Here is a 13,637-nt window from a genome sequence, read left to right as displayed (position 1 = left end):
CAAGATCTTCTAAGATCAGAAAGTTTTAGAGACTAATAAAAGGAAATTCAGTAATTGGGTATTACAAGACTCATGCATTGTGACAGTGAATGTCCATCACTGAAGTATCTCCTAGAAATGAAGAGGACTGTTTGCCAGTGAAACATTTTTAAAAGTCTCTACGTAACTTCCAAGGGAAAAATCAGCTTCTGCGGTGTCAGCTGTTGTTTTATATTCAAACATTTCTCTTGATGGGTCACCCTTGCAAACATTTTCCTACCTGTCCATCACTGTCTTTGATAACCAACAACACAGGTGTGTCTAATCCGAGCATAGTTCGATACAAAGTCTTCAAGCTCATGCCATGCTTTGCAGTACTGTAGACAAGAGTCCATGGATATCCAATGGTCCGTGGTGGGAGAGACTTTGTGAGCTGTTAACAAGATAAGCACTCTTATTTAATATATTTTCCACTATTTTAATGAACATATTACATATAAATGAAAGCTGAGTTATCTTCTTCTGAACTTCTACAAGTGGCCTTAAAGCTACTTTAAAAGCCCAGACCAATTCTAAATTTTCACATGTGTATTTTCTGTCCCTTGGTCCTAGGCACATTTCTTTTCCTAGCTCTATGAGTGACCTGCCGAAGAATGATTTACCAGCTGAAGAACATATGCTTGATAAGGTCTCTAAAAGGTTTATCTAAAAACAGTAAAACTGTATTATTGCACAACAATACTATGTATCAGTCCTGAGTAACAAGATCACTCAAATCAACAAGCAGCAAGATGAAGGGTAAAGCGTGCTTGCTCTCCTACTTCCACGCCTTTGAACACAAACAGCCTTGATCCAAACCTTCAATAAAAATGTTTCATGAGGTGACTTTGGACTGGACAACATGAACTGCAGTAAAAGCCAGGCTTTTTCAAGGAAGAATAAAATAAGGGCAAAGATAGAGGCTAGTGTTGTCATGATATATTGAAAGTCATGATAACAAAAAAAGAAACATTCTATCTATGCACTGGGTTGTGCTTATGCAATTAATACCATACAAGGTCTTCCTACTGGTATGTTTTATGACAACGTCACAGCATTTATGATACATTAGTGTATGATATTAAAGAATGAGATGTAGAGGTTAAAACCTTTTCAATTTGTTCTGGCTGTAGTAATTCACTGGGATCGCTAAGATTTGGCCGGAATACTTCAGGCTCCAGGTCTGTTTTGGTATTTGTTGCCTGTTTTGAATTGGTATCTTCTCTTGTTGTTATCTACAAAAAGAACAACAAGAAAATAAGTATTCACGACTATCAGCAACAAAGAAACTTTGCAGGTTTAAAATCATGCAGTTAGTGATTTGCCTATGCAACTTCTTCAGAAGTTAAGAAACCCTAAGTATTGATCTAACCAAGACTTCCACTGCTTCCAATAGCAAGCCAGCATTCAACAATATACTAACAACAGATTACACAGACACTTAGAAGCAAGCTATGGTTTTATGCCAAGGAAAAGAAAAATAAATCAAAGAGTCCTCATACACAGCTGAAGGGCTTCAAATTCTTCTCAGAGATCAGACAACAGTGTTTCCATTTTAGTACTTACAGAGCATCTACATTAAGTGTAATTAAAAAACCCCAGACAGAAGAGGAACTTCAACATCGACATTTCTAAGTAGTTTCTGAATCAATACTCTTTTAGAGTACTTGTGAAGGTTTTCAGATGTGCAGTAGACATGTGAAAGAATCAAAAGGGTGGGAAGGGGTAGTGGCAGTAATATTTATGCTGCAACTTTGGAGTCTGGTAAAGATACACTATGCATTGAGATCCTGCAGTAGTTTAAAAAAACTGCCCTATACATCTGGCTAAAGTGCCATGTGCTGAGAACTAGAATATGGGAGATCCAAATGTATTCCCTTCTATGATTCTTGTTGCCAGGATAGATAAAACTTCTTGTGGGGATACTGAAATCTGACAGAGAAACCAGACAAAGTGAAGGAAGTTAGTAACTTCAGCTATTGCAGTGAGACTTAACAACATGCTGAGAGATTTGCAAAAGAAAAAAAAAAAAAGAATGAGTGCATCTGAATAATTTATCAGCCTGAACTAAATCTCATTGAAAGTCAGACTGTCCAAGTTACTTAAAGCCTGAATCCTGATAATTTCAAGTACATACCTCCCAAAACCACCTGCCAACTCATGTTTGCCACATACTTTATATTGTAAACATACTATGCACAACCTCGGCATTCCAAATGCCACCAGGACCAACTCTGTCGAGCTTTTGCAAAGAGAGCTGTTTTACTTAAAAGAAAAGTCAAATCAAAGAAAACTCTGAAATACAGGTAAGACTATTTAAAGATAGACACCTAAACTGGGGAAAAAAAAAAAGATCTCTTTTTTCCTCTCCCTCAAGAACTACGAAAAAAGTTACTATTACAAACTCCTGTTACTTAAAATAATGGCTCATAAAGTCAAACTATCAAAGTATAATCATACAATAACTTAATTACAAGATTAATTCTTAACTCAAGAAAAGGTGAGCTTAAAGTAAGTATCAAGCAAGTGAAAAGCTCAAGCCTTTCATTTTTCAAAGAAAGACAAGAAGCATTCCCAATGTAAACTGTACATTAATTTCTATATCACAACAAAAAAACCCTAAATATTTATCCATATAGTTTCATGTACAAAAAAGATGGCCTATAGAGTGCTATCTACAAAACATATGATTTGGTAACACAACTCTTTTCCACCTTAAATGCTGTTCATTCATCATATACTACTGCTTCAAGTCCATAAAAATTCGGCATTCTTCAAGTGTACAGCACAAAGCTCATTCTCTTTCTTGGTTTTTTTTCTGACTAAAGTTCACCATGCAAAACATGAATATTTTGCACTGAAATACTGCAGGGGTGGTCGTGGGAGTTTTTTTCTTCCTTGCTGTTTGGACTTTTTTACTTTGTTATTACTATTAAAGCAACTTTCTTCTAGAGAGGACAAGGCTTTGTGGAAGTGGATAAAGATGTGTCTGTTAAAAGTTATCTGTTTGACAGAATGCAGCATAGTTCTGAAACCTTCAAATCTATTTCCTGCAAAACTTTGACAGAGCATACTGAACTGTAGTCAGATTCCAGGGGCTTCTGAGGCCAGTAATTGCCATGCAGTCTACACCACAAACACTTAAATGGCCTCAGAGTAGAGAGTTTATAGGCTCCAGCCCATCTCATCAGATTTTTCAAGTCAGCCCTAAACCATGAGTTTGGTCAATCCAGGTGAAAGGTATTTGGAAAGCGCTCTTACACTTCTAGGATATTAATATAAGGATTCTACACCACTATTTGCCACTTTTTTTGTTCTGAAGTGCGAGTTTAATTTTTTTTTAAAATTTCTGAATTTCTCATAGAACTGCATCTTTATGTTCACGTTCATTATTGATTTATGTAACCACACTACTTATGAAACATTATAAAGCAATTTATTACTGAGTTATAAATAAACAGAAACAAAAGAGCTCAGAAAATATTTTCTTATGTGTAAACACATAATAGGTGAAAAAAGTCAAGGCCAATGAATAAAAAACAGAACTGAAACTTTTTACAGTTTCAGCAGCCAATTACTACAGCAAAACAAAACACTCAATGCTGTTAACGAGTTCTAAGTTACAGTTTCTGCCAGGAAGTTACGTATAACATACACAGCAGCTAATAATTTTGCAATTGTCAAAAAAATATGAAATGCCTAAAGAGAATGCAAATACCGGTTTAAGTCCATATCAGTAAACCTTCAGAAATCCAAACCAAGGTACTGTTTTTGGAACAGACAGCTCCAGCTCCATGTAGATGAGTTTTGCTGTGTCAAACTGCCTCAGTTACCTGCTTGCATAACAGGAAAAATACTTACCTATTACACAGAAGTTGTGAATCTTCATACTTGCCAAGTATTATGAGATTCTTGATGAAAGATTCCTATATAAAATTAAACACCCATGCAACAGGGTTTTTGATTCTTCTCCTGGTTTGCATTCTTTTTAGGAAAGCTGCTATCTAACACAACACACTCGTCTAAAGTGGAAGTTTAAAACACATCACTTCAAGCAGTACTGAGAAAAAGTGTTCAAATTCTGACAGAAAATTCCTATGTGAAAGAGTTGGAAGTAATAATCCCACTATAAAATTACCAGCTTCATCACTCCATTGCACAATTAAATACATCCAAAACAAAGGAATTTTCTGCTGTATCCTTGCAGTGCTGTAGACAAGACAAACCCACCGAGTGTGGGATTTGCCCTGATCAAAGACACTGCAATGAAAGATGGTTTTAGTATCTGGAGATGGGGTTTAAACTACTGAAGAGGGCACCTGGAGACGTCTGCAGAGTGTGCGCAGTTCTTCGCTATTTAGAGCATCGATCCTGCGGTGATACTCAGCCACTGACACTACCTGAATATGGAGACAGGAAGACAATAATTCCACTGACAGTTAAAGTAAAAAAGTAAGAAAGAAAAGACTGGAGTAAAGTAATGAAGGAAAAAATGTGCAATGATAACAAACAAACAAGTGTCAAAAGATGTTTGTATCTGCAAGAACAATGTGCATGTAGGTGATTTTAGACGTATGAGTAGACACAGCAAAACTACAACTTAAAGACTGATGGCACTAGCAGTCAGATTTATCTGACTGCTCTAGGATGAATACAGAACGGATACAGAAGCACATAGTTACCAGTATCAGGATGCTAGACTAGAAGACAATCTGAGTTGCATGCCTTAACCCAAATTCTTCAGCCCAAAGCCATCTCACAGTCTTTACACCCAGATTAATGAATTCTGTGAACCTGGTTTGCTTTCCTGGATAAAGATTAGAAGCAAACCACAGGCTTCTCAGTAGGTTCTGACTCTCCTATCTGGCAGTGAAGAGTTAAAAGACAAGTAGCAGGACTTAATATTGAAGACTCCCCAATACCAACTCACAATATCTTTATCCTTTCTATTCACCTCCAAAGATTCAGGAGCTGCTCATCTGTCAACACATTCACTCCAAATGGCACCTCCGCTTTGACAGAAAGTATATAGCCAGAAAGCCTGTAGTCAGAAAGCTCTACAACATGCTGCTCTGGTGCAAGAAGCTAGCTAAAGGACTACGAACAGTTATTTTTTTGATGTAACTACAGCAGATAATGTGATTTTGAGAACAACTCAAAATCATCATTTGTATGAAAGCATCTTAAAACAGCTGGTGGAGAGATTAAATGAATGTCCCATGTAGTAAGAGTGTATTAAAAACTTCTAGAGCCTACCACAGTGCAAAGGAAGATAACCACAAGTCCAGCAGCTCCCCATCTACCTGTCCCTACTACAAGGAGTTTGGCCAGATACTCGCCACTGTCCTGAGTACAGAGCCCACAGTCATGCATGACTGGCTCTTGAGCAGCGATGGTTCACTCTACCCCATGCAACTGCAAGGCAAGGAAAAAGGAATACTTGTGACATCCAGTTTTATTACTAAATAGTAATTACTAGCACTCAATTTATTTCCACCATTTTCTACTATTCTAAAAAATATCAAGAAAATTGCTGTAAACTGTATTGGTTTGCACATTCTTAGAGTCAAGTAGTAATATGCAAAGCTCTAACAGTATTGTACTCAAGCATGTAAGTGACAGTGTAGCTTTATCCTTTTATTTGCTCTCATAATTCATTGCAAATTACATTGTTCACACCAGCTCCTTACAAATGTAATCCTGAAAAGCAATCATGTGAGGACCTTTTAGCCTTGTTGCTTCTTTAAGCTCAGTCTCTGTCACAAGAGAGGGAGTTAACTTCTAATGGACTATAAGTGGATGGTTAGTTGAGATTCTTGAGGGGTAGGGGGGACAGGGAACCAAACAATCTCACCATCTCTAACACTATTATATAGTTTCTGTTTCACATATTGGAATGTAGACAATTATACAGGTTTTATAAGCAATGCCATCTTGCCTTTAATTTTTCAAATGCATACTCTAACATGATCCTGCATCTGGGAACTGCTTATCAACCTTTTTTCTCAGTGATCAAGATCCAACACACCTTCTTGTATGCCATCAAGGTGCCTGCATCTTCAGAATAGGGTGTACAAGGTATTTTCACAAATTTCTTAGAGAGAATCATTTTATTATGTTTGGATTATTTATCCAAGTCTGTACACAATAATTGCTCCTTGGGAACTTGTTGTACACTGTCACATTACATCTTTGCATCTGTTTTGTGATCAAAAGCTTGCACAGTAGCAGACCATTGGTATGCAATGATATCATAGTTTAACATCCTATGACATGCTATCAACAGGAAAATTAAGGGGAAAGAATCCATCCAAGCAGAATCAGTGCTTATTCTAAGTATACCATCTATAGTAAATTCTGTGAACCACAACAAACTGTCTCAAGGTTATCCATTCCTCACTGAACTAGGCTTTAAATGAGAGTATCAAAATACTCAGCAGTTTAGCTACTGTACTTGACCTGTAAAATGCTTATGGTTTACATCAACATGCATTATTTTCACTTTGTGGTGGATAGGATTATGTACTTCAAGGTTCTGTAAGCTCATTTAATCATTAAGTCATAAATGTAAGCCTACAAGCAACTATACTGTCTACAACTTCTTAGGAACTGAGAGATGTGTCTTGGAAATAGGTAGTATTTTCTCTCTACAAGGCTTGAAGGGGCTATTTTTAAATGTTTGTAGTATCATTAGTTGGAAGGTTACCCTGTTTTATGATCTGGTTTTAATTCATAGTCTGTTTATGCAGTTTCCTCTTCCTTTAAAGTTTCCTCATCTTCCTTCCTTGTAGCCATATCACTCCTCTATTTTATTTCACCAAGCTAAATAAATCAGTGACTTTCTTCTCCTCTTGACCTGTCAGCTGCTTGTTCCTCTGATCATTCCAGGGTCTACTTTCTACTTCATTCAACTCTGAACTTTCATTCTTAAACACAGAACTTCATTATTTTTTTCATGTAGTATTAGAAATATCTGGAAAGCAAGGTCTTTCATTCATGAAGGACAAATGCAGTTTTGTATGCAATGTAATGATTGTGGTTTTCAGGACTGAATGTTTCTTTGTAATAAAGTTATTTAATTTCTATGCAAGTAGCTGTGGATGCCATTTATCTGTATTTCATCAAGGCCTTTGATTCTGGCTTATGGTAGCCTTGCAATCAAATCAGTTATGTATGAAATCTGTGAATATTTGAAAGTATGGCTGGACCACTGGGCTCAGAGGGTTAACGTTCTTAAAGACTGGAACAGGCTTCTCCGGGAGGCTACAGAATCGCCAATCTTGGACGATTTTAAAGTTTAACTGTGCAAAGTCCTGAGCCAGGCTAGAGATGTTCTTATATTTAAATCCTTAAGGTGTAGGACAAGGCTTTTCAAATTGTAATACAGTTCATGTCCTTACACAGAAACTGCCAAGCTGCCACAACTGTAGTGATCCAAGTATTCAGGACTGAAACCCTACCTGTATGAGTCTGCTATACTTTTCAGTTATTGTGCTGTCTTTACTATGCCGTATCAGTATGCAGTCTCCTTGATAAACGAAGCTACTTTTTGAGGACCAGGAAGTGTTCATATAGGGCCTTCTGTTCTCTCTCTAGTTATTTTCTGTTTTAAAAAGAGTAAAGGAGAAGAATAGCTAAACCTCTTCAGTTAGTCTGGGCACTGGTTGGAATAGACCAAATCAAATAACTAGAAAGATGAAGTGTGCTTCATGCAAAAATTATTCTTCTTAGCAACTTGAACAGTCTACCACAGCACATTTTCAAGGCCTAAACAAGTTTGAAATGACATGGGACATATCATTAGAGATATAACACTACCTGATCTTAGCAACATTGATGAAAAAACACGTTATGAGTCACATCACTTCAGTAGTGTGACCACCTTTCAGCTTGGCTCTTCCTGCCATGTATATACAAGTTAACCACTTAGCAAAACACACAACAATTGTAGTACTTAATGCAGTAAGTCAAATTGAGGGTTTTCATACTAATAATTTAACCAAGAGGTTTAGGATTCTCTCTTTAGAGAAATTCATGTTTCTAAACTTACGTCAGAGTAAACAACTTTTGCAAGCTAATCCCTAATATCTAGTATTTTTGTCCTTCAACAAGACATGTGAAAACAGATACAACTGTTTGAATGTCCGTGAAGGACAGTTTGCCATGCAGATGATGACACGTCAGCCCTTTCAGCCACTGGTCATACTCATCTGCTATATATAGCTGTGAAATGTGAAAACCATCCTGAACCAGCAGGGTGACCAACACACATACATCTAATGCATGCTTGTTAACAGGGTGGTGTAATTGCTGTCTTCAAACCAAGCACAGCTAAAATTTCAGAGCTAACAAGTATCTGAAACTGTCTCCTTAGAGAAAGGGAGGGTCTTATCAGAGCTGAACACTACTTCTGAAAGATAAGAATGGAGAAAGTGTAACTGTATAAGTAGTTTTCTTCAACACAAGTTATCTATATCCTCATTATTAACTGTAACTATGAAACAAAAAAAAATATTAGAAAGAGAATGAAAGCTGAATAATTTCATTGTGTAAAATCAGCTGAACTGCAAGCTTCATTTCTTGAGAGTTAAAACAAGTTTTACCTTTAAAAGATTCAGGATATTTAAGTGAAAAAATAAATATCAATGCAATTTTATCAGGACAGCTACAAAGTTGCTCCAAAATATTGCTTCATCTCTAATTCACCAGTAAATGGGAAGTGGGGAAAAGGATCAAACCCTTTCTAAAGGCTGTAAATGTCTTTCAATGAAAATAAAGACATATTTGTGAACTGAATGCTTTTATGTGTATTTTGAAAGAATACACTGACTTTTTTTCCAAGCAAATTTAGTTTCTTCCCAAAATGTTAAGATGCTGCTTGAGAGAAAGCAATATTGAAGTATCAGTCTTCTCCATCACAAATACAATTGAGATATACTGATAACATTAAATTAATGAATTAAAACATGGATTTTACTACATCAGGTAAACAGCAATAAGGTATCCTTCTAAAAAGAAGGTTAAAACTAATTTATTGTCTTTATTTTTTTAGGATTGTGGCTGCAAAGCTAACCATTTTCTGTCTGATGATTTTTCAGTCAATTCAGCTCCTTGTCACTCTATGAGGAAAGGAAGGTGTAAGATCTAGTCATTTTAAGCAGAGAAGGACTTCAGAATCACAGCAGCCCCCTGAATTGGATAGCACTGTGGTCCTCTCTTTTAATACTCTTAAAACTGGCCATCTTGAAACTATCCTTCACACCAAAGTATATTCCAGAGCAGGGACAAAAGAGTTGAGTACATTACATGACAGTAGCACTCTCCCTGTGATCAGTACTAGCCACATAGCTTTGCAGGATGGATTGTTAAGTATCTGCCTCAAAGTGCTCTAAGCCCACACAGCAACTGTACCAAGCCATAATTAAGATATACTGAAAATAAACTAAAATATCTGTGACAACCAGAATTAATAAGTGACCTTGAGAGGAAAGTAATCAAAGCTTGCAGCACACAAAGTGTTACATCAAGAGTGGAAATCTTTATAAAAGCTATTTTTTCAAGATATAAGAAATTGCTGCTTTAAAGGATATGATAATGCCAGCAAGAATATTAATTTAACATGGGCAAATATTAAACAAAATTTAGCATGTTTGTGCAGAGAATTAAGACTTACGAACCCTACTGTCTATAAGAGGAAAGTCAGACAACTTGACTCATTTTGTCCAAGTTAAAGATGATCTGTAATCATATAACCAGTAAAACCCAGCACTATTGTAAAAACATTTAAGGAAGTTTCAGCACCAGCAAGGAGAGAAACCAGAGCTCCAGTTTCTGAAACCACAGCACCTGGTGCCTGCCCTCAAGTTGCCACTGCAGAAGCACACAGGCTGAGCTAGAGTACATCTCTTTTCTGACAGTGCCATACAGAGACGCTCTCAGGTATGACAAAGTGCTACACATGCCCAGAAATAGCTCACTGAGTAACAGCCCTGTATGAAAATGTTTCTTATTTTAATCCAAAATCAGAATCAACTAAGGATCAATTTCAGATTGCATAGACCATTAAAAACATACAGAAAACAGAGGCCTCTACTACTCACTTGTTTTCTTTCAACTTACAATCAACCTTTTCAAATCTTCATCTGCCACTGTACTTTGACTGCATTAGTGAGCCCTAATATTTCACAACTATTAAAACAGTAATCCATATAAAACCTAATAACAGAATGGAGTATCTAAGTCAAGGTATGATGCATGACACCCCTAATTATTAGGGATTGAGTGCACTTCCTTTAAGTTTCTTGATGACACCAAGCTGGGCACAAGTGTAGAACTGCTTGAGGGCAAGAAGTCTCTTCAGAGAGTCCTTGACATGCTGGATAGATGGGCCAAGGCCAATTGCATGAGGTTCAACAAGGCTAAGTCCTGGGTCCTGCACTTGAGCCACAACAATCCCAGGTAATGCTATAGGCTTGGGGCAGAGCAGCTGGAACGAACAGGACCTGGTGTTAATCGACAGCCAGCTGAACATGAGCCAGCAGTGTGCCCAGGTGGCCAAGAAGGCCAAAGACATCCTGGCCTGTATCAGAAATAGTGTGACCAGTAGGACCAGTGAAGTCATCTTCTCCTTGTTCTCAACACTGCTGAGGCTGCACTTTGAATACTGTGTTCAGTTCTGGGATCCTCACTACAAGGCTTCTGGAGCATGTCCAGAAATGGGCAATGAAGTTGGTGAAGTGTCTAAAGAACAAGTCTTATGAAGAGCAGCTGAGGGAGTTGGGGATGTTTAGCCTAGAGAAGGAGGCTGAGAGAAGGTATAGTAACTCTACAACTATCTGAAAAAGAAATGTAGTGAGGTGAGGGCCAATCTCTTCAGTAATGACAGGACACAAGGAGACAGGCTCAAGTTGTTCCAGGAGAGGTTTAGATGTTAGGGAGAACTTTTTCACTGAGAAGGTTATTAAGCATTGGAATGAGATGCCCAGGGAGGTGGTGAAGCCACCATCCCTGGAGATATTCAAATGACACATAGATGAGGTGTTGAGGGATATGGTTTAATTTAGTGATGGGCCTGGCAGTGTGAGGTTAGTGGTTGGACGCCATGATCTTAAAAGATCTTTTCCAACCATAATGATTCTATGGTTCTGTGATTTAGGGAAGTGGTTATGGTAAATATCTGTCATTAAGGGAAGGTTCTAGGCTTAGTGATCAGTGTAAGAAAGTACTGGATTATACTCTGCTTTTTTATTTTTGATGAGACTCAGACCATCAGTCCAATCTACTCCAAAACTTTGCCTGGGAAGCTGATTTTAAAAAATATCTTTGTAGCAGAATTATTGGATTAATGCAACCTTGTCGTTCTGACATCCACAGGAATGAAGTACTAAATTATCATCTTTCACATGTAAGCCCCCACTGTATCTCAATAACATTCAAGGAACTACAGCCATTAGCTTACGAACTAGAGTTAAGCAAAAACTGTTGTGAAGTTGCACAAGTCTCAAATCAGTCAAGCTATTAAAACCAATACCACTTTAAATTCCCTTGCATAATATCTCAAGATTATAAAAACCAAAGATAAATTCTGGTTGGATAAATCTCTGGTTCCCAAAGAAGGAAATCCACCTTTTGTTCTTTTGCATTGTCTGATGACTTTTGTCTAAAGTGCTTTGACAGAAAGAATGTTGGTCTGCATTTTTGACATTCTAGAAACTTACCGTCATGTCTTGTGTTGCGGTACAATAAAGAGACTTAGTAAATACCACATATATTTACTGAAAGAGGGGGATGCCAACATAACTGGCTTTTTGAAGAGGAAGCATAATGCGTTGGTTTGTCACCAACATGTTGATCTCATCTTGGTAAAGTACCAAAACTCTACAATGCTCAGGCCAAATTTTCTCTATTGCCAAAATGTAACAAAGGTCTTTCAAGTAAATACCCCAGGGCAATTTAGTTGCTTCAAGCAAGTAATCTTGTTTTATTCTGTCACTCCATTTTGTTCAGCAATTATGTTATTTCACATCAGATGGGGTTCTATCCGAATTTTAGGACAACTAGTAATGAAACATTTAGTAAAAAAATCTGTACATCATATATGCTGCCATTCTCTTTAATATGTTTCCCACTTTCTGTTGCATAACACAATGGTACTAACACTCCTCTCTTTTCTGTAAGGTTACAGTTGCACATTAGCTTTAGCACCATTCATTGAAGAAAAAATCTCCAATTTCAAGAGCAGAGCATATCTTGTCAGCATAGCACTGTTTTAAAAATATTCCTATCTGCAGATACTTGTATACCCTTTTTTTTCCAGTTTTGACTAATTTTACACATTAAAATAAGCTGTTCTGTACTTCTCTCACAGCAAAGATTCTCATATAGTCTTCAGTTCATCCTCTCCCTAAGAGCTGGTAACTACTGCTTTTATTAGCATAGTTGGATGCTGTCTAAAATGAAACATTTATGCTATGGGAAATAATTACAACAAGGGATACTAGTACTTTTTAATTGTCTGAGCAAGATACATGTATGTATCTCCATATATAGATATATAAAAATCTACACATTCTTGGTGAACTGCAGATACTTTTTACACTGCTACAAAGTATACTCAAATATCTTTTGAGTTAATGTGAAAATTATGTTTCATATCTACCAGCTGCTGAGTATACATATTGACAATAACTATACTGTCAAGATCACTTTCTCCCTACCCCTAGATGTTACTGTTTTACAAGTCTCACTGAAAACCATTTCCTTTACATGCTAGTACAAATGTAAGTATTTTGGGGGGAAACAACGCTAAGAAAATCAGTAGATACTTTCATAAATCTTATAAACTGTAAAAAAGAGAGTGGTATTGGTATCCACTATAAGCATGAGAATGGGACTACAGCATATTCATATCCATCAACTTCTAAGTATTATCAGACCTTCATATGGTTGAAGGAAGGTATAATCAAATGCTAACTCAGGAGATTTATACTTCTCTAATATGTCAATGCAAACTACTGTTCATGTTATTAAGCTATAAATCACATGAAAACCCTCAAAACAAAACACACATCCCCTAAAACTGCTGAGTCTCCTTAATGCTCAAAGTGGTTTCTTTTACCTAATGTCAATGGGATATCAGTAATTAGGTTATGCACTGAAAATTAATGAATATTTGTGACTTAGCACCCTGTTTACACATGCAAAATTTAAACTTCCAGAAACTGTCTCTGGACCACAAGATTACAAGAAGGCAGTAACAGAAACAAACATACTACACTGAAAATTACCAGAGCATATTTATGATTAACTGGCTGGTGCTTCCTTCCCTTCTTCCCATATGAGAGACGAGACATTTCCCTTCTAAAAATAAAATGAGACTAGCAAAGGAAATAAATAATAGTAATTAAAAAAAAATAAAGATCATTCAAGGCTGAAAGCATTCTCTGTACCTGCTGTCAGTTCCAGGCACAGGCAGAGCCCCACGATGGTGACAGAATAGTTTGCTAGGCGCACACATTTGACTGACATGGCAGGGAGCAAATGAACGACTGTACAGTCGGGGGATGTATCGCAAACGATGACGGTACAGAAGAAGAAAGGTTTCCTGTATTCAAGTGTGG

General features: G+C 37.0%; 1 protein-coding gene across 6 annotated transcripts in view; it reads right to left on the bottom strand.

Moving 5' to 3' along the window:
- The window catches only part of OXR1 (oxidation resistance 1), a 264,521-nt gene that overhangs the window by 7,040 nt on the left and 243,844 nt on the right, over positions 1-13,637 (bottom strand). For 3 of the 6 annotated variants that reach the window (XM_061995217.1, XM_061995220.1, XM_061995218.1), the window contains 3 exons: positions 4,338-4,418; positions 1,128-1,253; positions 260-412 (listed from right to left, as the gene is read on the bottom strand). In XM_061995217.1, the coding sequence (XP_061851201.1) occupies positions 260-412; positions 1,128-1,253; positions 4,338-4,418 (360 nt within the window). Of the gene's footprint in view, positions 1-259; positions 413-1,127; positions 1,254-4,337; positions 4,419-13,304; positions 13,422-13,637 lie in introns of those variants that run through there. The other 3 variants (XM_061995219.1, XM_061995221.1, XM_010208102.2) reach the window with 2 other exon arrangements.

Source organism: Colius striatus, chromosome 4 (genome assembly GCF_028858725.1).
Source record: "Colius striatus isolate bColStr4 chromosome 4, bColStr4.1.hap1, whole genome shotgun sequence".
Classification (NCBI taxonomy): Eukaryota; Metazoa; Chordata; class Aves; order Coliiformes; family Coliidae; genus Colius; species Colius striatus.
Note: the sequence above shows the minus strand (reverse complement) of the source record. Positions and strands in the feature narration are given on the sequence as shown.